Source organism: Haematobia irritans, chromosome 4 (genome assembly GCF_050003625.1).
Source record: "Haematobia irritans isolate KBUSLIRL chromosome 4, ASM5000362v1, whole genome shotgun sequence".
Taxonomy (NCBI): Eukaryota; Metazoa; Arthropoda; class Insecta; order Diptera; family Muscidae; genus Haematobia; species Haematobia irritans.
The window spans coordinates 206,726,335-206,750,967 of NC_134400.1; the positions used below are offsets into that span (position 1 = coordinate 206,726,335).

Sequence of the window (24,633 nt, forward strand, 5' to 3'; positions counted from 1 at the left end):
AACTAAAAATAAGAAAAAAAGTTGTATACAAATATAGTGCACAATTTTACTAAATAATAATATAGTTCATATTTTCCTAAAATGGCAGAAGTTTGCTTAAATTGAGTTCATAAGTCTCTAAAATGAGTAAATTTTACTAAAATTGTACCTGTCATGAACTTCGTATAGCGCTAAAGACATTTTAACAATTTTTAAATCCAATTTTTTCTTTCGACATATGAAATTTTCCTAAACAAGAGAAAAAAATTAATTATTTTTAATAAATTTTCTTCAATGTGACAAAAAGTATTAACTTATTTGTAACATGTTGCAATTAGAAAACTATTTTTGTTAAAATTTTCTAAAATAAACCTACAATTTCTTCCGCGGTGGGTTCACTTTTTTTGATGTGTTGAGATTTGGTGATTCTATTAATTGGCAACACAAATTCGAAATAAAATTTAGTGCCTTAAAGTATGCTATGTATAGTATTTGTCGTAGCAAACGAACCACAGTTGGCATTGCACTGAGTATTTCGAAGTCTCTAACCGATGTTTCTCGAACTATTTAAAATGCAGTGGCAGTTCAATTAATTGGTCGAGAATATATTTGGTGCCCAAAAGTATGCCATATATATTATTTGTCGTAGCAAACTGAACTACAGTTTGCGTTGCACTAAGTATTAATTCTTACTTGGGAATTCATTTGAGTGGTAACTCAGTTTTGCGAATATATTTGGTGCCTAAAAGAAGGCTATGGGTAATACTTATCATAGCAAACCGAATCACAGTTTGCTTTGCACTGAGTATTTCAAATCCTCTAACAGATGTTTTTCGAACTTTCTAAAATAACTATTGGATGTAAAACTAATAAAATGAAAGGTATTATATAAAAACAAAAACAAATCGAAACGAAACTTTGATTAACTTTGTGATTTTACACTTATTTCGAATATAAAACATTTTTGAGTGTGTAGTTAATTGACATTTAGAGGTAAATTCCAACACGGAACTTCGCTCATTGGCCCAGGACCTTAATATGTGAATACGATGTGCAGAATATTTTTGTGAGATATTTTTAAGGAAGACAATGTATTATTTCTTTATGTTCAAAAACAACGAGAAACTAATAAAAAAAACAAGAATATGTGGAGTGGAAGTGATATTGATCCTAGATATGAAGTTCTTTGAAGTTTTTTTTTTTGTTTTTAGGTGAGGACGAAGTGAAATTTTGGTTTTATTTTGTAAATGTTGGTAAGGCTCTTTAAATTTAGTATTTTCTTAATCATGTTGTAATAAAAGGGAAGCCTGAATTAGAATTCAAAAAGGAGTGGTCTAGAGAAAGAGAGAAGTAGATGAAATTAGGAGCTGACAAATATTGTATTCTACAAAGGTGGCGGGGGAGTGAGGAGGTAAGGTAAAAAAAAGATATCTGAAGGGTTTTATTTGATTATTATTGAAGGAGGCATCGGTTGGTTTGTCATTTTTGCTTTGTGCATTTTCATCTATACTCTTTCTGGATGTTGCATCTCATTGTCTTTATTCCATTCATATTTACTATGAGAGTCATGCGTTATCTTTCTCTCCGTATTGATTTTCTCACATCATTTTTAGAGATTAATGGTAAGTCTTAATTTGTTCTTCTTACTTATACATAAAGGGATTATGGGGTTGGGGATGTGTTTTATTGTTTTCTTTTTAGGAAGTTGGATTGGGGGGATTCATAAACAATGCTACTTGAGATGTCAATATATAATTTTGATTTGTATGCGTATCTATGTTATGCGTTTCTCTTCCTCTTCCCGGTTACTATTTATGTATGTGTGTTTTTGTGAGCTTAATATCCGGTTATAGGCCTTTGAGAACCATCCTATCTGGGTAGTTTATTCATCATAGTTTATGGTAATTAACATTTGTGATTTTTTTGGGCTTTGTTGGTTGGTTTTGTCATACATATTAAATATATGTATGTAGTTATATTTCATTTGGTGATTTTTTGCTTGTTGGGAATTTGTTTTTGTTGTTTTCTTTACATTAACAGTAAATTATAACTATTCTTGTTCTTTGTTTTCTAAAATTATTTTGGTTTTGCTTTGTTTTATAATATGTATTAAATTTCATTTAACTACATCTAATGCGTGTATCTCTTGGGTTTCTTTGTTACCGCTGCTGTAGTGAACCATTTGTTGTTGGTTGGCTTGTGATTCGTTTTGTTGAGAGTTGAGAGTGTTTCGTCGTCATACTCCTTAAGCCTGGATTAGCCCAGGAAGTGATAACCTCTCGCATATTGTTCTACTTGGAATGATTGCTGGTTGGTTGGTTGTTTGTTAGGTATTGTTAACGTAGTGATAATATGGTGGTCAGATTAGTACAGCTATAACATCTCCCAAGGTTCTTCACTCTCTGTTTTTGGTGCTTTGATTGATACCTGCTACTCTTTCCTTCTGGTTTCGTTTGAGGTCTTTCTTCATTTATTTCTCTTCACCCAATAAGACCAAATCATCTGCCACCACATCGCTAACATGCAGATAGATAATCCAGTACATGAGATTAAAGCACACGAAACACACCGGAAATACAATGCGTGAGTATTTATCAATGTCCGATGGTGTTATACCCAAGAGCTTGTTTATATCCTAAATTTCGTAAAACAATAGATTCATACAATTAAACAAAGAGAAAGAATGAGAAAGAAAACAAGAGGCAGAGAGAAAATAGATTAGTTTAATTTCCATTCTTGTGGGGGTAAGGAAGTGTAGGCATAAAATTACTTTTTTTACCTTGCCCGGGTGTAGCAAGTGAGCTGGTACGGCTGCCTCAGCATCACCACCTTCGGGCGGTGCAGGCGGTCCACTGGGCGGGCCCTGGGGTCCTTGGGGTCCGGGTACGGGCGGCCCTCCACGTCCACCATTCACAGTATTCTCTAGCGTTCCACCCTTAGAATGGGCCTTGGGATCGTGCACTTTGAATCTCACCTCCTGGAACAAGGGTCCCACTATCGAGCAACCGCGACCACCAACGTTTTGTTGCATATTTTGAAAGCCAATTGGGCGGTTACTCACTGTTTGTTTGGGTACATGAGGATGACCATGGCTATGATGGCCATGGCCATGCCCATGTCCGCCATGATCCACCACCGTATTCGGATTTGGATTGGGAGGCGGTTGCACCCCATCTAGTTGCTGCTGCTTTTTTTGCTCAGCCATCTTTTGGATCGTCATAAATCTTTGTTTTCGCATTTGAATTCGTTTTGCCATATAGCCCACAGTGGCATATTCTATTTGTTTAGTCAATTCAATTCATTTTCATTTAAAGTTGGTCAAATTAAGGAGGATGTTTGGTTGAGGGATATGATAATATTTTTTTTTTTTTAGGATTATTAAAATAAAACAAATACATTTTTTCAGATGGAAAGTAAGGAATGTTTGATTATTATTAATCAAAGTTATAAAGGATTCGGAGGGGACAATATTTAAACATTTTACAACGAATCGAATTGAACCAATATTTGTTACATGTTTTGTTTTTTTCAGAAGTTTTGTTATGGATTTTGTTTGGATATGCGGTTAAAGCCGTCGAATTTGAATTTTGGTAAAATTTTCAAGATTTGGTTTCGTTTTCGGTTTCGTTTTTTATTGGATTTTCAATGTGAAAAGAAAAAGATAAATGTAGAAGATAATAATAATGATCTTCGAATTGAGGGATCATAAGAGACATTTTGATAACTGAAAAACCAATAAATAATAATAATAGAAAACGTACTAAAAACAGGTAAAGACATTCAATTGTAGAGAACATAACAGTAAGGCTCTGTATCCATCAGGGCTACGTCTATTAAAATGATAATAGCTTGCAAATTGATTTTAAAATGTATTTTCTCGGCAAACATTTCTAAAATCTTATCATAAATGTACTTATACTTTTATTAGAAGAATAGTCAGGAGAACGAACAAAAACATGGAACGATACATGCTTTTCAGCGTATTGATATTATTATAATTCACTAAAAAATTGGGTTAATTTTTGAAGTTTTAAAGAAAAAAACAAGTAAGGAAAGTCTAAAGTCGGGCGGGGCCGACTATATTATACCCTGCACCACTTTGTAGATCGAAATTTTCGATACCATATCACATCCGTCAAATGTGTTGGGGGCTATATATAAATGTTTGTCCCAAATACATACAGTTAAATATCACTCGATCTGGACAGAATTTGATAGACTTCTACAAAATCTATAGACTCAAAATTTAAGTCGGCTAATGCACTAGGGTGGAACACAATGTTAGTAAAAAACAAGTAAGGAAAGTCTAAAGTCGGGCGGGCCGACTATATTATACCCTGCACCATTTTGTAGATCTAAATTTTCGATACCATATCACATCCGTCAAATGTGTTGGGGGCTATATATAAAGGTTTGTCCCAAATACATAGATTTAAATATCACTCGATTTGGACAGAATTTGATAGACTTCTACAAAATCTATAGACTCAAAATTTAAGTTGGCTAATGCACTAGGGTGGAACACAATTTTAGTAAAAAAAATATGGGAAACATTTAAATCTGAAGCAATTTTAAGGAAACTTCGCAAAAGTTTATTTATGATTTATCGCTCGATATATATGTATTAGAAGTTTAGGAAAATTAGAGTCATTTTTACAACTTTTCGACTAAGCAGTGACGATTTTACAAGGAAAATGTTGGTATTTTGACCATTTTTGTCGAAATCAGAAAAACATATATATGGGAGCTATATCTAAATCTGATCCGATTTCAAACAAATTTGGCATGTATAGCTGCAATGATAATTGTACTCCCTGTGCAAAATTTCAACTAATCGGAGTTAAAAATTGATTTCTGTGGTCATATGAGTGTAAATCGAACGAAAGCTATATATGGGAGCTATATCTAAATCTGAACCGATTTCAACAAAATTTGGCACCCATAGCTACAATGCTAATTCTACTCTCTGTGCAAAATTTCAATTAAATCGTAGTAAAAGATTGGCCACTGTGGTCATATGAGTGTAAATCGGGCTAAAGCTATATATGGGAGATATATATGAATCTGAACCGATTTCAACCAAATGTGGCACGCATAGCTATAATGCTAATTCTATTCCCTGTGCAAAATTTCAACTAAATCGGAACAAAAAATTGGCCTCTGTGGTCATATGAGTGTAAATCGGGCGAAAGCCATATATGGGAGCAACCAAATTTGGCACGCATCTCCCTGTGCAAAATTTCAATTAAATCGGAGTAAAAGATTGGCCACTGTGGTCATATGAGTGTAAATCGAACGAATGCTATATATGGGAGCTATGTCTAAATCTGAACCGATTTCAACCAAATTTGCACGCATAGCTACAATGCTAATTCTACTCTCTGTGCAATATTTCAATTAAATCGGAGTAAAAGATTGGCCACTGTGGTCATATGAGTGTAAATCGGGCGAACGATATATATGGGAGCCATATCTAAATCTGAACCGATCTCAATAAACCGATCTCAATGGCACACTTGACTGCACTACTAATTGTACTCCTAGTGCAAAATTTCAACCAAATTGGGGTAAAACTCTGGCTTCTGGGACCGTATTAGTCCATATCGGGCGAAAGATATATATGGGAGCTATATCTAAATCTGAACCGATTTCAATAAAATGTGGCACACTTGACTATAGTACTAATTATGCTTCTTGCGCAAAATTTTAAGCAAATTAGGATAAAAATCTGGCTTGTGGGGCCATATAAGTCCATATCGGGCGAACTATATATATATATATATATATATATGTATATATATATATATATATATATATATATATATATATATATATATATATATATATATATATATATATATATATATATATATATATATATATATATATATATATATATATATATATATATATATATATATATATATATATATATATATATATATATATATATATATATATATATATATATATATATATATATATATATATATATATATATATATATATATATATATATATATATATATATATATATATATATATATATATATATATATATATATATATATATATATATATATATATATATGCGAGCTATATCTAAATCTGAACCGATTTCTTCCAAAATCAAAAGGGTTCTATTCTGAGCCAACTGCGACCTAGACTTTGATTACAAAAATGTGTTCACGGACAGACGACTCAGGAGCCCACCCTGAGCATTTTTGCCAAAGACACCATGTGTCTATCTCGTCTCCTTCTGGGTGTTGCAAACATATGCACTAACTTATAATACCCTGTTCCACAGTGTGGCGCAGGGTATAAAAACATATAGACTGATGAGATCTCATCAAGCTAAATTGTGGTACCTGTGGCTCCAAAATCTTTGAGTTAGCTTTGAGAATCTTTTCCATCCTCGACGTGTATCAGTCTCATTGGACCTTACTTTTTCGAGGTTTGATCAATAGTTTCGGAGAGTGGATTGAGCTTTCAATGATATGAACAGTCTTTGCTTTCAACAGAACGGCACTACACAAAAATCGTAACAATTACTCTTTCTTAAAAAAAAAATTCCGTGATGTGTTATTTCTCCAAGAGAAATCACCTTGCGATTTATTTCTTTGGGGCTACGTCATCAATGAAATATAGCAACCACTTTGCGACTTGGTAATACAATATTTTATGGTCGTGTAAGCGTTGTAGTCATTTGGCTGATTTTGTTGCCCAGTATTAATGATATATCTTCCTGTTTATTATGAAATTAACATCTTCACGGAAATAACAACTTTTACTGATTCAATCGTTATATTAATTGATCCAATTAAATATTCAATTGAAATTGCTTCTTTCAATTTGGTTTGGTTGGTTTGATTAATAACACAAAAGGTTACCTTGTGCAAAATTTGAGTAAGATCAATAAAGAAATGAGGCCTCTATGGTGAACCATAAGGTTATTAGGGGCAAAATTTTCAAAATCGGGCGATACATATATGGGAGCTATATCTATATCTCAACCGATTTCGATGAAATTTTGGATATACCGTTAGTACAATAGAGGACTGGATCTAGCCAACTTTGAGTACGATCGGTTAATAAATAAGGTTTCTATGGCCAAATTTGGGAAAAGTGGGCTATACATATATATGGGAGCTATATCTCAATGTGAACCGATTTCGATGAAATTTTGCACATACAGCTAGTGCTATAGAAGATTACATTTGGCTAACTTTGAGTACTATCGGTTGATAAAAATCGGTTTATAGCCAAATTTAGAAAATTCGGGCGGTACATTAATATGGGAGCTATAGCTAAATCTGAACCGATTTCCATGATTTTTGGCACATATAGTTAGTGCTATAGAAGATTCCATTTAGCCAACTTTGAGTAAGATCGGTTGATAAATAAGGTACATATATATGGGAGCTATAGTTAATTCGGAACCGGTTTCGATGATTTTTGCACATATAGTTGGTGCCATAGAAGATTATATTTCGCCAACTTTGAGTAAGATCGGTTAATAAATAAGGGTTTTGTGGCCAACTTTGGGAAAATCGGGCGATACATATATATGAGAGCTATATCTAAATCTGAACCGATTTGGATGAAATTTTGTAGACTTGAAGGGCTATGAAAAAGATTATTTTTTGCCAAATTTGGCGACGATCCGTTTGTAAAAAAGCGCAACGTAACCCCATTTGTCGAAATCGGGCGATACATATATATGGGAGCTATATCTAAATTTGATCCGATTTCTTCCAAATTCAATAGCGTTCGTCCTTGTGCCCAAAAGACTCCTTGTACCAAATGTCATTAAAATCGGTTAATAATTGCGACCGGAATCCTCTGAACAACAAATACATGGACAGACGGACGGACGGAGACCAAGCGCTAGATCGACTCAGGAGGTGATTCTGAGTCGATCGGTATATTTTTATGGGGTCTAAAATCAATATTTCTGGTAGGCACATTTTTGGGCAGATCAAACTTAAAGGCCGATGTTGAATGTGAACCACACCTAAACGCCAATTTTTTTCCGAATTTTATTTGACATTTCTCTATTTCAGACTTACTCAATTTGAACCATGGAGAGATACACAATCCAACAACGTGTTAAAGTTATCCAGACTTATTATGAAAATGGGCGTTCAAATCAAAATGCATATCGTGCACCTTCATCTTCAGTGATGAGGCACATTTTCACCTCAGTGGATTCGTCAATAAACAGAATTGCCGCATTTGGGCGAATAAGAAGCCAAGAGTGATTGTCGAAAAACCAATGTACCCGCAAAGAGTGACTGTTTGGTGCGGTTTATGGGCTGGCGGCATCATCGGACCGTATTTTTTTTCCAAAATGAGGCCGATCAGGCAGTTACTGTGAATTGTGTTCGCTATCGTGAGATGATAACGAACTTTTTATGACCCGAATTGGAAGATATGGATGTGGACGATATGTGGTTTCAGCAGGACGGTGCCACTTGCCAAACAGCTAACGTAACAATGGCTCTTTTGCGCAACAAATTCAATGGCCGTGTTATCTCAAGTAATGGCGATGTCAATTGGCCGTCAAGATAATGTGATTTGACACCGTTGGACTTTTCTCTTTGGGGTTATTTGAAAGAAAAGGTGTACGTCGATAAGCCAGAAACAATTCAAGAGCTAAAGGATGAGATAATTCGGCACATTAACAGCATAGAACCTCCATTATGCCTCAGCGTCATTGAAAATTTGGACCATCGGATGAAGGTGTGCCACTGAGGTTGCGGCGCCCATTTGGCCGATATTTTGTTACATACATAATTGAGTAATACCAATATATCATAATAAAATAATATTACAATAATTTCCTAAATAGTTTGTGTTTTATTCAAAATCAACATCGGCCCTTGAAATTTTAACCACCCTTTATTATACCCTGACCACTATGTGGTTTAGGGTATAATGAACTATTTTGTGAGAAGTACGAATTTAGTAAAACTTTTTACTTCATTTGTGTACAATTTTTTTCCCGTTTTTTAGTTCATTTAACTAGCGTACGCAAAAAATTATTAGAGTAAAGGAAACTTTCTCCATATATAATAATTCCATGAACTAAAATAAAGTTAAATTGGCTTTAGTGAAATAGAGAGTTCCCTTTTTTTTGAGTGTACATGTAAATTACAATAAAAAATTAATTTTAATTTGCAGTTAACTCTTTTTTAATTTTTCTTACGTTTTGTTTTAGAATTGGTAAGCTTTTATGTAAATATAACTTCTTTCATTAAGTAAGTAATGGTTACTTGATTTGGTCCCAAAACTAATACTCCAAATATATAATGTATTCTGCACTTTCTGGCATCGTTATTCCATACAAAATCATTGTTTATGTAAAACACATGCAAAACGATGAATACATACGAGATTACTCTAATAGACAAACATTTTGCATTTTGTTTTTCTTTTTTTGGAGGACCTAAAAAGGGTTTGATTGTATTTGAGAATTTTTCCCTCACCAATCATGGGTTGTTGAGAATACTAAAATATTAAATACTAGAGAAAATACAATTCTAAATTTTTACGACCATTGGGTAAGCTTAGGTTGTTTGCAAAGGGTTGCAGATTAATATTGCAAGGTACTTTAAAATGTATGGAATATGCAATATTAAAGGGGTGACTTTAGGGACATAATATAAGCCAAACTCAAATATGTTATTTTCAATGGGGTTCAGAAAACCGGTGAGGACAGACACATAAAGGCCAGACGTAATTCATGGAGCTACCTAAAAGGGATTCCCAAAAAGAAAAACGTTTTTCAATAAATACATAATACCATAGGATCATTGCAGGCCATTTAATATTATGTTCTCCTCTTAAAGATAATCAACATTTCAAAAAATAAAAAAAAAATATAATATAACAACACAACTGAAATAGTAAACTATGGGCACTACACATTACGGATAGATAAATGTATGTTTATTTATTTCCTTAATATATTAAGTCCATTTTGAAAATTAAATAAATGCTAAATACTAAACTTAATGAGTTTCAGACTCAGACCCGTAGGTCGTCCTATGTGGGAGCTATATTGTCGCGTATAAAAATGTTCTTTATATGGGTTTCTAAATTACTTAAAATTGCAAATGTGGGCTCAAGAAATAAAATTGACGGATTGCTTTATGTGGGTCAATATAAACCATATCTAAAACAATCACTTTCAAATTTAGTGACATTGCATAACAGGTTGGCTGATAAGTCCCCGGTCTGACACATAGATGGCGTCGCTAGTATTAAATGCATATTATTTTTATATAGTACCAACCTTCAAATGATTCGTGTCAAAATTTGACGTCTGTAAGTCAATTAGTTTGTGGGATAGAGCGTCTTTTGTGAAGCAACTTTTGTTATTGTGAAAAAAATGCAAAAAAAGGAATTTCGTGTTTTGATAAAATATTGTTTTCTGAAGGGAAAAATATGGTGGAAGCAAAAACTTGGCTTGATAATTAATGAGTTTCCGGACTCTGTCCCAGGGAAATCAACAATAATTGATTGGTATGCAAAATTCAAGCGTGGTGAAATGAGCACGGAGGACGGTGAACGCCCGAAAGCGGTGGTTACCGACGAAAACATCAAAAAAATCCACAAAATGATTTTGAATGACCATAAAATGAAGTTGATCGAGATAGCAAAGGCCTTAAAGATATCAAAGGAACGTGTTGGTCATATCATTCATCAATATTTGGATATGCGGAAGCTCTGTGCAAAATGGGTGCCGCGCGAGCTCACATTTTTTTTTTATTCTTACACATTAAAAATAGATTGTTTAAGTTATAATACTAAGTTATAATACTACAACTAGTCTATTTACAAAGGGACTAACTAGTAGTTTTTTAATATTGATATGAAAATTTACAGAGTTAAAGTATCATATTGTGCCGTGTTGATTGAATCGAAATTTCAAATCAAGTGGTTTATATCTCTGAAGTCTTCGGTTAGATATATGTTGTAATATATGTTGTATCTCTTCATTTTTGTGACTTAACAGTCTCATTTCATGCGCTTCTGCTTGATGATAGATTTCTTCTCTCACTGTTTTTATATTCAGATCCCTATGCAGATCGTTGTTCCTTATATACCACGGAGCGTCCACTATTTCTCTCAACACTCTGTTTTGAAATTTTTGAATCATATATATGTCTTGATTTTTAGCACAACCCCATAGTTGTAGACCGTATGTCCACATAGGCTTCAATACTTGTTTGTACACCATTAGTTTATTTGCAATTGACAAATTAGATTTTCTCCCAATTAACCATTTTAACTCACGGTATTTTATTTCCAATGCCTTTTTCTTACTCTTTATGTGCTCGTTCCATTTCAGCTTTTCATCAAGTGTCATACCAAGATATTTCGCTGAATCAGCTCGAGGTACTTCTTGATCTTTAATATATATATAGGTTTAGGTTGTATCTTTTTCTGTGCAAAGTTAACGTGCACAGATTTTGAACTGTTTAATTTTAGACCCCATTTGTCCATCCATTTATCAATATCGTTTAGAGCAGTTTGTAGTTTGGTTGTTGATTCTTCAATATTTCGCGTTTTTTGCCATTATCACTGTGTCGTCAGCAAAAGTGCCTATTATGCAATCTTCCTGAGGCTGAAGGTCATATGTATATAGGAGATAGAGCATAGGACCCAATATGCTACCTTGCGGTACACCGGATTGAATACGGTAAAGGTTGGAGTACTCTAAATCTTGCTTGACGCGATAAAATCGGTCTTTTAGATACGATTCCAGCAAAAGGCAGACGTTGCTGGGTAAAATGTTTTTCAATTTGTGTATTAATGACGAGTGTACTACTCCATCAAATGCTTGTGATATGTCCAAAAAGACTGCTGAACATACCTCCCTTTTCTCAAAAGTTTCTTCAATGGCATGAGTTATTCTGTGAATTTGCTCTATTGTAGAGTGACCTTTTCGGAAGCCGAATTGTGATTAGGAATGATTTTTTCACGCTCCACCGTGGTGCAATGGTTAGCATGCCCGCCTTGCATACACAAGGTCGTGGGTTCGATTCCTGCTACGACCGAACACCAAAAAGTTTTTCAGCGGTGGATTATCCCACCTCAGTAATGCTGGTGACATTTCTGAGGGTTTCAAAAGCTTCTCTAAGTGGTTTCACTGGAATGTGGAACGCCGTTCGGACTCGGCTATAAAAAGGAGGTCCCTTGTCATTGAGCTTAACATGGAATCGGGCAGCACTCAGTGATAAGAGAGAAGTTCACCACTGTGGTATCACAATGGACTGAATAGTCTAAGTGAGCCTGATACCTCGGGCTGCCACATAACCTAACCTAACCTTCACGCTCCAAATATGAGTTGAGTCGTTTACATAAAATTTTTTCAAATAGTTTTCCAATTAATGGCAGTAAAGATATAGGTCTGTAAGAGCTAGCTTGACTAGAATCCTTCCCAGGCTTTGGAATCATTACAACTTCTGCAACCTTCCAGAGAGTTGGAACGTATTGAATGCGAATGCAAGAATTGAATATTTTGGTCAGTTTTGCTACCGCTTTAATTAGTAATTGCTTAAGGATCTCTCCATTAATTAGGTCAAAACCAGGCATTTTTTTGCAGCTTAATTTTTTTATTTCTTGAAGAACTTCTTTCATCGAGCTCACATTTGACCAAAAAAAAAAAAACCGTGTTGATGATTCTGAGCGGTGTTTGCAGCTGTTAAATCGTAATACACCCGAGTTTTTCCATCGATATTTGACAATGGATGAAATATCGCTCCATCACTACACTCTTGAGTCCAATCGACAGTCGGCTGAGTGGACAGCGACCGGTGAACCGTCTCCGAAGCGTGGAAAGACTCAAAAGTCCGCTGGCAAAGTAATGGCCTCTGTTTTTTTGGGATGCACATGGAATAATTTTTATCGATTATCTTGAGAAGGGAAAACCCATCAACAGTGACTATTATATGGCGTTATTGGAGCGTTTGAAGGTCGAAATCGCGGCAAAACGGTCCCATATGAAGAAGAAAAAAGTGTTGTTCCACCAAGACAACGCACCGTGCCACATTGAGAACGATGGCAAAAATTCATGAATTGGGCTTCGGATTGCTTCCCCACCCATCGTATTCCCTAGATCTGGCCCACAGCGACTTTTTCTTGTTCTCAGACCTCAAAAGGATGTCGCAGGGAAAAAAATTTGGCTGCAATGAAGAGGTGATCGCCGAAACTGAGGCCTATTTTGAGGCAAAAAAAAAAAAAAAAAAAAACAAAATGGTATCAAAAAATTGTAAGGTCATTATAATCGTTGTATCGCTCTTGAAGGGAACTATGTTGAATAATAAAAACGAATTTTGACAAAAAAGTGTTTTTCTTTGTTAGACCGAGGACTTATCAGCCAACCTGTTATAAGTTGCGCTTACTATATGGGGGCTAATCAAAAATATGATTATATTAGTATTTCACCAATTCAGATCAATTTGGCGAATTTTTAATTTAAAAGAAGATAAGCGTCAATATCAAGTGTATAAATGGTTAGTTTTAAACAGCTTTAAGCATAAGTGAACCCACCAGGAAGGACAATGTAAGTTAATCTTAGACATTTTTAACTAAACTGTAATACTAATGCCGATATTATAAAAATCTTTTTAGACAAATTCAAGAAAATTTAATTTAAGAAAATTTCGTGAAGAGAATGGAAAAATTGGAAATCGAAAAATATCTTTAGCGCCATGTGAAGTTCACGATGGGCGCATTTGTGTTAAAATTTACGAATCTAGCAAATTTTTATACTTCATTTGTGTATAATGTTTCCACTTTTTGTTTAATTAAATAACGTACACCAAAAAACTGTTATGGTCAAGGAAACTTTCTAATATTAGAGAAATTTTAATTAAAACATAAAATATTTTGATGAAATAAAAATTTTGTTAATACAATTAATTTTTAATTGCTTCAATTTTGGAATAATATCAATCGAAAGATGAAATGATCCAATAAAAACAAATTATTTTATTCAAGCAATTTTGAATTAAAGATTTAATTAAACAAACTATTGGTTATATTTTTTTCTATGTATATGAAAAGATGGACCCATTTGATCCCATCTATAAATGAATGGACAGACGGACGGACGGGCGAACAGGGTTCCCAGGGAAAATGATCCTAAATCGATGTGGAGTCTGGAACCTATATGCATATATATTTAATATAATTATTTCCGGACAACAACTTAAATTTCTTTTGTATATTTTATAATTTAAATTTTATTAAAATCGTATATAAGATTTTCAGATTAATTATTTAATGATTTTGCAAGTCTTGCACTAAATATCAACGTTTTTGGACTTAATACATTAAGGATATTGATATGTGTAGTTTGTGGTATTATGAAACTTTTAATTCAATATCAATGAGTATAAGCACTAATACAAGCCAGTGATAGAGTGAAAGAGAGAAAATGTGGTCTTGTGTGTATGTGAGAGCGTATTTTAATTGAGAGAGATAGATAAAGCAAACATATAAAAAGCATAGGATATTGAAAAATCTTTCGATTTATGGTGAGATGATAGAATTGTTTTTTTTTTTAATTTTTTTGATAATTTACATACAAATATTTCGAAAAAAATTCTAACAAAAAATCTACTTAGTTGAAAAAAATAGTAAGAGAGAAATAGATCTATTTTTGTAGAAAACAAAATAAAAATTAAGAATTATGGTGTTAAATTTTGTGTTGTTTTTTCTTTATTCGAATAAAAATGGGTGGTGGCAGTATGATTGGAAAAAGAAAATATAGGTGGAATATTTGTTTTGTTTTGATTTGTTTAGTTGTTTTGCAGGATTTTTTTTTTGCTGTTTCTAATAATTTTTTGATAACTTAGTAAATTTTTGTTGTTGCTATTAGACCATCACTTAAAGAAAATTGTTGTTTTACCACAGATACAAACTCATTGTAAGGACGCATCAACACCTTAAAGCAAAAGATGTAGATTTATAATGGGTTGAGGCTCGGTTTTCAAAGCACAAAGTTAAGTTTTGTGTGTTTTTTTTTTTTTTTTTTAATTTGAAATCATAACACGCCATTTGGAATTTTTTAGGCTTCGTAACTATGTAAACAGTAATGTAGACGTAGGTTTTTATTTTTTATAAAAAAATGTTCATAGGTTTTACATGTATATTATTATTAATACATACATATACATATTAATTTCATTTCAAAAATAAATTTAAGAAAAAAAATCCAATTAGAGGGCGGTACTATGTTCAATTATCGCATTGAAATTTTCCCGATGCGTTCTTACCAAAATTGTATGTATTTTTATGTATTTATGTTTTAATTATTTTAGAACTAGTAACCATGAAAATGGAGTGATTTTCAACTCGAAAGCTGAACATGGACCGGGCATAAAAATTTATACTTTTCACAGAAACACGAAAATCTATTTATTTGTTTATTTTTTTGTGCCTAAAAGTCACACCTAAAACAATTACTTTAAAAATTGTGTATGTGGGAAATCCGGTAAGTACATAACATTTTTCTGCAGGGCATTCTTTCAAACGAATACTGGAGAAATTTCAGCGAGATTTTCTCCATGAAGTGCTATTTGTAGCCTAAGTACTTATCGGATACCTAACACTGCAGATATGAATTATACCATATACAATGTGTAATTCATATCCTCAGCGTTCCCATGCATAGTCAGTATTTCTGGCGATGTCTCTATTCATTTGAGTCTATTTACTTACCCGATGGAACATTTTACAATGGGTCTTGAAATGCTATATACCAAATTATTTGCAAATTCACAACTAAAATGACGAGTGGTGAAGAACATTAAAACAATTTAAATGTTAATGTTTGACAATTTTTGTTTAATGTTGACCCCTCCATGTTATTTCCAAATCGATCAGGATGAATAAATTACTTTCAATTGAACTAGTACAGTTGAGTTGCTACTACTTCTTGTTTTTTTTTTTTTGTCACAGTTAAAAATAGTTTACACCCAGAGAAGAAATATGTTCACCTCAAACATGTTTTAAGAACAAAATGTTATTTTTGGGTAGTGACCATGTAACATGGTTTTCGCAACCATGTTATTTTCTCGGAAATCATGTATCTGATTTCGGCAAGCAGGTTATATTTGTAGGACGCAAGTAAATTTAATATGATTTGTCTCTTTATTTTAGTTTTGTTTATTTTAATTATATACGAGCAGAACCACTGCGCTTGCATCCAACCTCTGTCCATCAACTCACGAGACTGACTTTAAAATTATGTGTGCAATGCCAGAAGGGCAAAAATGACAAATGCCAATTCACTCAAGAGCGGTAGTTCTGTTTGGCTTATTTCTAAATACACATATACACACAACGACTTGTTTATAAATACATTTATGATCTAAATTATGATTACAATTAGTGTACATGCTATATATTTGACGAGAAAATAACATTTTAGTGACAAACATGTTACATGGTCACCATACAAAAATAATATTTTGCTCTTGAAACATGTATGAGGTGATCATATTCCTTCTCAGCGTGTACAATCCAAATATCAGTCATATAGTCTAAAAATATCCATTTTTAGCCACTTAAAAAGGACACAGTATGGAATCATCTTTAGTAGCGATCTGATCGGATTTTAATCGGAGTTTTAGGCAAACTGTAATTTAATGACGTCTTCAGTACGGTTCTAATTAGCCCCAGATTTCAAATTTTGGACAAATCTTAGATGTTTGCAGATGTTCATTGTGTAAAATCTATATATAACAAGTATATACGGCCGTAAGTTCGGCCAGGCCGAAGCTTATGTACCCTCCACCATGGATTGCGTAGAAACTTCTACTGAAGACTGTCATCCACAATCGAATTACTTGGGTTGCGGTAAGACTTACCAATGGCAAGGTATCTTAAAACTTCCTAACACCGTAATATATACCACATAGTCCATACGTGGTTTATATTAAACTAAAAAAGACCGATTAAATACGTATATAATTAAGTTTAAAGTTAAAAGTTAAAATTTGACAACATTTTCTATAGAAGTAAAGTTTGGAAAAATTTTTCTATAGAAATAAAATTTTGACAAAATTTTCTATAGAAATAAAATTTTGACAAAATTTTCTATAGCAATAAAATTTTGACAAAATTTTCTATAGAAATAAAATTTTGACAAAATTTTCTAGAGAAATAAAATTGTGACAAAATTTTCTATAGAAATAAAATTTTGACAAAATTTTCTATAGAAATAAAATTTTGACAAAATTTTCTATAGAAATAACATTTTGACAATGTTTTCTATAGAAATAACATTTTGACAATGTTTTCTATAAAAATAAAATTTTAGTAAATTATTTTTGGCTCGAGTGGCAACCATGATTATGAACCGATATGGACCAATTTTTGTGTGAGTGGGGATCGGCTATAAATAACTATAGCCCGATACGGAAAAATTTTGGTATGGTTATTAGCGGCCTTATACTAACACCACGTTGCAAAGTTCATCCGGATCGGATGAATTTTGCTCCTCCAAGAGGTTCCGGACATCAAATCTGGGGAACGGTTTATATGGGGGCTATATATAATTATGGACCGATATGGACCAATTCTTGCATGGTTGTTAGAGACCATATACTAACACCACGTACCAAATTTCAACCGGATCGGATGAATTTTGCTTCTCTAAGAGGCTCCGGAGGTCAAATCTGGGGATCGGCTTGTATAGGGGCTATATATAATTATGGACCGTTATGGACCAATTTTGGCATGATTGTTAGAGACAATATACTAACACCACGTACCAAATTTCAATCGGATTGGATGACTTTTGCTCCTCTAAGAGGATCCGGGGGTCAAATCTTGGGATCGGTTTATATGGGGGCTATATATAATTATGGGCCGATGTGGATCAATTTTTGCATGGTCATTAGGGAACATATACCAACACCATGTACCAAATTTCAGTCGGATCGGATGAAATTTGCTTCTTTTAGAGGCTCCGCAAGCCAAATCGGGGGATCGGTTTATATGGGGGCTATATGTAATTATGGACCGATATGGACCAATTTCTGAATGGTTGTTAGAGACCATATATTAACACCATGTACCAAATTTCAGCCGGGTCGGATGAAATTTGCTTCTCTTAGAGCAATCGCAAGCCAATTTTGGGGTTCCGTTTATATGGGGGCTATACGTAAAAGTGGACCGATATGACCCATTTGCAATACCATCCGACCTACATTAATAGCAACTACTTGTGCCAAGTTTCAAGTCGATAGCTTGTTTCGTTCGGAAGTTAGCGTGATTTCAACAGACGGACGGACATGCTCAGATCGACTCAGAATTTCACCACGACCCAGAATATATATACTTTTATACTTAGAGCAATATTTCGATGTGTTACAAACGGAATGACAAAGTTAAATTACCCCCATCCTATGGTGGAGGGTATAAAAATTTACCCCAAAAATGTGTGTGTATTTATGGATTTTTAAATAACTTTAGATTTGGAACTCCATACAAATAGACTTTCATACCGTAGGTAGTCACAATTGATACATTGGTCTTACGGTTCGCTTGAATTAAAATTTTGGGCAATCGGGAGACTGTCCAAAATTGAGAGATATGCCAAATAGACCAGCATCGCTATAAGTATGGTTAGAGACCTTTATTTGGATTTATTACAAACGTGATGAAGGATCTATTATATCCTTATCTTATAAAGGAGGGTAAACAATTAACGAGTTGGGTACACTTTACCAAAGACAATAAACTTGAGGAAGATAGGAAATTGGCTTGCGTCATACCAAATGTTGCATTTACCATGTTAGTTCCATACATGTTTGTAATTTTTTTATTTATTTTTCGTTTTTATTTTTTAAATGAAAAACTTAATTTTCTTAATGAAACAATGTTGAATTTTAGGCTACAACAAAAAAATTACATTTTCCCCATTATGGAAATTTATTTCGTGCACTTAATTTATTTTTATTTGCATTTTAATGCTATGTCAATACTTGTCGTATACGCGTTTGCTTCGAGTATGAAACTAACACGGTAAATGGTTTGATCTCCTCAGTAGCCAATTTCCTATCTTCCTAGAGTTTATTGTCTTTGCACTTTACATCCATTGTTGTTGATATTTTTTTTGATTACCATATTGGACACAATCCCGTCTTCTATGGCATAAGATCTGACTGAAAATACATTTCTTTAACTTATTTCAATGGCGTTATTACTCAAAATTGGCATTTTTATTAATGCAAAAATAATATTAAAAACAAACAGCATCAGTTATACAACGATTTATGAATTTATTTTAGGATGAATGATAATGAGAAATTACCCTCTTGAAGTAAGTTAGAAAAATGTATTAAACTTCACTTTACGTACTCACAGATGTTGTACATCCAGATGTGAAATGAACAAATATACACCCAGAGAAGGAATATGATCACCTCAAACATGTTTTAAGAGAAAAATGTTATTTTTGGGTGATGACCATGTAACATGGTTTTCGCAACCATGTTATTTTTTCGGAAATCATGTATCTGATTTCGGCAAACAGGTTATATTTGAGGAGAAAAAAACATTTTAGTGACAAACATGTTATATGGTCAGCATACCAAAATAACATTTTGCTCTTGAAACATGTTTGAGGTGATCATATTCCTTCTCTACGTGTATTAACAATTTCTTGTAGAAACATAGCAGTTATAAACATCTTTTTGGCTAGTAGTTGTACCTTGTTTTATATTTTAAAGTTCCATAATGTGTTTCAAATAGTTTTGTATCAATTAACAATAAATCGGCAGTACATTTGTATTACTCTTTTTTAATAATAAAAATATATATATTAAAACCTACACTGCTACTTTTTTTATTTTTTCAAGGTCCTTTAAATAATTTGATGGTAAAAAACTTGTTGATGCACATACAGTGCTAAAAGAGAATAATAAGATATTTCCGTAGTAATAAATAAAGTGAAATATTAGATATTTAAGTCTTTGGAAATAACTCTCTTTCTAATATTTACAGCAAATTTCTTGAATCCTTATTTGTATATCAGGGCCGTATTATATTAACTTCGAAGACAAATGCGAAAGATCTAGTAGACAATGAAAAGCACAATTATAATAATTTAATTTCTAATGGTGTTAGACTTTATAAAACAAATAAAAAGAATAAAAGATTATCATTAAAAATGTGTTTTTGTCAATCTGCTACGAAATAAAAAATACTTGGGAAGAGGAAAAAGTCTTTTCGTATTGGGTCAATAGATATCATTCTCGTCTATGTCCAGTGCAAGCAATCCCAATGTGTCATACCATAATCTGTTGGAAAGGTGACATTTTGGGTTAGGTTAGGTTAGTCCTTGTGACAGTACGCTTACTTAGACTATTCAGTCCATTGTGGTACCACAGATGCTGAAAAAGATTATGATTGTAGCATGAAGATTAATGCATGATCGAATTTGACGCCGCAAAAAGTTATGCTGAGTATTTAGGGGTATTGGAAAGGAATCATCCACTATGAACTGCTTACGCCTGGTTATCAGAGGCTACACTTTACTGTCAACAATTGATGAGAATGAAGCAAGCCATCAGTATGACTCTGCACCACGTTCATAGTTGATAACATGGCACAACTTTGATCCAACGGACTTGGAATTAATTTGGCTTCAAGAGAATCCTGTGAAAATTAGTTGTTGCACTTATTCGCAGAGAAACCGCAAAAGTTTTACACTGATGGAATCATGTTTCTAGTACAATATAGTACTTTCAAAAATATAAAAAATTATAAAAATGGTTGAAGTTGGGTTAGAAATACGAAAAGACTATTTCGAATATCCAATATATTCCTATTTTATTTTTTTTAGTCATGATTGCTCTAAAGAATATATTGCCAAAAAACTACTCTCTGTTTTTTGTTGCAATTCTAAAGTCTTTTTTGTTAATGTAATGCCATCCCAGAAATATACAAAAATAAAATACATAGTTATAGTTATAGTTGTTGTTTTTTAACCTTAAAGTTTATAGGAGAGAATTGCTTTCTAAATAAAATTTTGGTTTAGCTAGTCTCCCAAAAACAAAGCTTCGAAATATTTAATGTAGATAGAATAAATTGTTTATTATAGAAAAAAATTAGTAAACATTATCATCACTAATTCCAGGTAATTTATTTATTTATAAACAAAGTCATCTAAAGCCAAATCATTAAAATATTGAATTAATTTACTTACTTACTGCGGTTATAAATGTTTTACATGCTCATAAAATATTCTCCTAGTACATGTCCATCGATGAGGAGATTATCCTTGTTTTTTATTTTTATTTTGTAACAAATTAACTAAATCAATTATATGGCTATCAACACTTGAGATTGAGTGCCATACATGAGTTTTAATGAATATTTAATGCAATTAATTTAAAATGCCATCATCAAAATTGTGAATAATTTGAATAGATATCTAAATTCCAGTTAGTAATCGAAAATTGAAAACGAATATTTTATATTTCGCACAACTATAATTGATGGTTATATATGGAATATACATCCAAAAGATAATGCTGTGTTCTATATAAAAGTAGATAAAAAGCAACTTAGAAGTTTTCCCAAATCATTACTTTTAATGCATATCGAAAAATGTTTTTCTAGAGAATATGCTTCGTTTCTTCTTCACAAGAAAATATTTCGCAATAATTTACAATTTTCTTTATTCTAACGGATATTAAACATAGCCATGACAAATAGAGTAATGGAAATATCCATTTCTTTGTTCGAAAAGTGTTTACATAGATGTGAAAACCCAAATTGAAAGAAAGAAATAAAATCTGAAATAGCATCACATTTGAAAAATTAATGCGGGACTAATTAAGCGAATGCTTACAAAGATGACAAGGTCCGCTTGCAAAAAGAAAATTTTATAATATACTGGTAGAGTGGATCGCTTAGTTATGGCTCGTGTTCAACGAAAATCAAAATGCAGTAATGATGAAATGGCTACAGATATGGATGTACCCTGTAAAAACAAGCTAAAGTAAAGCTTTATTAGTATCAAAACGCCCATGATCTTAAACATATCGTTCCGAGTGTAGCTCACCAAATTTTAAAATTGTTAATTTTTCGCCATTTTTTTTAAAGAATTTTGAATTTAATCTTTGGCATAATTTTATATATGGACATAACTTTTTTATGCATCGACGAAAGGTCGATATATCCATGGCCCAAAAGACAAACAGACCGACGGACATCCCCCAATCGATTAAGAATTTGGTTCTTAGACGAACGATACACCAAATGTTGGGACCTTTTTTTCAGTGTGCTATATGTCAATACACACACTTATTATGCTTTGTACAACAGTAGTAGTGAAGGAAAGTGAGAAAGGGGGAGAGAGAGGGAGAGAAATACAAAGAACTTCACCACCTTTAATATAACAAGAGACTTAATAATCTAGTGAGCCTGTCACAGTTACAGTTTGAACCGAACACCAATTTCGGAGTAGATTGAGACTTCTCTAAAACAGAGAGAGAGGGAGAGAATTTCACCACGTGTAATATCACAATAAACTGAATAGTTTAGTGAGCTTGAAATTATCTTTATGGTATAGAGTATAGCAAAATCGGTGAAGGGAGTGTATCTGTGACTATTCATTATCTAAAGTGTGGTTCAAAACAATAGCAAAAGCATTTTTAGCGATTAATTCGCATACAGTTTGAGTAAAAATGTTCTTTATAATACACTGAAAAAACAGTGAACCCATCAGGAAAGAAAATTTTAGTTAATTGTTGAAAAATTTGATTAATTGTAGAAAATTTTAACTAAACAGATGTCGCTCCGATTTCGCAAAAACAAGTAAAAAATTTTCGACAAATTTGAGAAGATTTATCAGAAAAATTATTATTTTTCACTTATTAAAGAAAATTTCGTAGTTTGAAGGAAAAAATTGGAGTTCAAAATTGCAAAAATGTCTTTAGTGCCATACGAAGTTCATGATGGACGCATTATTGGTAAAATTTACAAATATTAAGGAATTCTGAACTATTTTGTGGGAGACACGAATTTAGTTCATCTTTATACTTCAATTGTGTATAATTTTTTCTTCTGCTTTAGTTAAGTTAACTTACGTACGCAAACAATTGTTAATGGCATGGAAATTTTCTTAAAACGTAATAATTCCATGAACTAAAAGAGAATTAAATCAGCTTTAGTGAAATATAGGGTTCACTTTTTTTGAGTGTATGTAAATAAAGAAACCTAAAGACAACCCTAAATACTATAGAATTCAAGAAGTTTGGAATATCGTATATCAAATATCAAACTTATTTCAATAATTGATATAACAATAGTGAGAGATAAAATTACGTTGTTGTTTACAGTTTGTCTTTGTTAAATCATCCGTAGAATTCTTCGAAGCACTTCGTTTTCATGTGATCACGAAAGCTGAAATAGTATCAAAACTTGGTTATACATTATTTCTTGAAATATATATGCAATGCTAAAAATCATAGATGCTAATAGAGCTAAGGACAAAAACTTAACAATTCAAAAATTTTCTAAATAATATAAGATATTTAAAATATATGTGATTAGAGCTTAGTCATTTGAAACATATATTATAATTGCTGCTAACTACAATATAAAATCTTTTTTTATATAATACTTGCTTAGTAGATATATATTTTTATTTAAAAACAAGTTAAAATTATATATACTGTTAATTTTAGTTTTTGTTTCTTAAATATAAGTTAAATGTATTAGTAGTTATTACTTTACTTAACAATATATCAAACATTGCAGTATTTATATATTTTCATATCTTCTCACGTCAAATGTATTGAAAAAGAATTAAAAAGAAGGAGAGCTGTATTTCTTATTTTAAAAATATCAGCATACATTTGTAGTAGTTTTGAAGTACAAACTCGGCTATACAAATTTTTCATTTATTTCATAGATGTTCGAATTTAAAGACCTAAAAGCCTAATTAATTTACACCAAAAATATCATAGAAATAATAAGTTTGAAGCTTCTTTCAAATTTGTTTAGATCGAAACAAATGTACCTAAGCCGAAATATTATTTTATACCGATACAAAACTTATACGCATATATATTTCAATTAAGATCAATTTTATATATGTGGAAATTTTTAATTTAGAATTGGTGTGAGTGGGTGACAGACAGATAGAAGGAAATTGATCCTTATAGGTTTTACCAATGGGTTTGCAGCAGCATTATAAAATCTCGTTATTATGCCAAATTTTAAGAAGTTTGGCTTTGGCTTGGCTTTACAACCAAAGAATTTACTTTGTAAAACAACGAAGAACTAAAGAATTCTTTGAAACTTCGAAATTTTAAAGATGAACATACAGACAGTTGAACGGTCATGTAAAGTCCGAAAGGAGATTCTGAGCCGATTAGTCTTAGGTGTTAAATCAAAGTTAAATAATTGAAACGTGGTATTACACACAGAGAAGGAATATGAGCAAAATGTTATTTTTGGATGGTGACCATGTAACATGTTTATCGCAAAAATGTTGTTTTCTCGCCAAACATAACATGTTTTCCGAAAACAAATACATAATTTCCGAGAAAATAACATGTTTGCGATAAAAATGTTACATGATCCTCATCCAAAAATAATATTTTGCTCTTGAAACAT

The 24,633-nt window shown here is 32.4% G+C and overlaps 1 protein-coding gene across 1 annotated transcript in view; it reads right to left on the reverse strand.

Annotated features, from left to right (window-relative positions):
• Positions 1-360: 360 nt before the first annotated feature.
• Rdl (Resistant to dieldrin) overlaps positions 361-24,633 on the reverse strand; it is a 162,249-nt gene continuing 137,976 nt past the window's right edge. Inside the window, exons 8-9 of the mRNA XM_075305961.1 lie at positions 2,750-3,255; positions 361-2,614 (exon numbers count right to left, since the gene is read on the reverse strand). Coding sequence (XP_075162076.1) covers positions 2,450-2,614; positions 2,750-3,255 — 671 coding nt within the window. The 3' untranslated portion in view covers positions 361-2,449. The remainder of the gene's footprint in view (positions 2,615-2,749; positions 3,256-24,633) is intronic.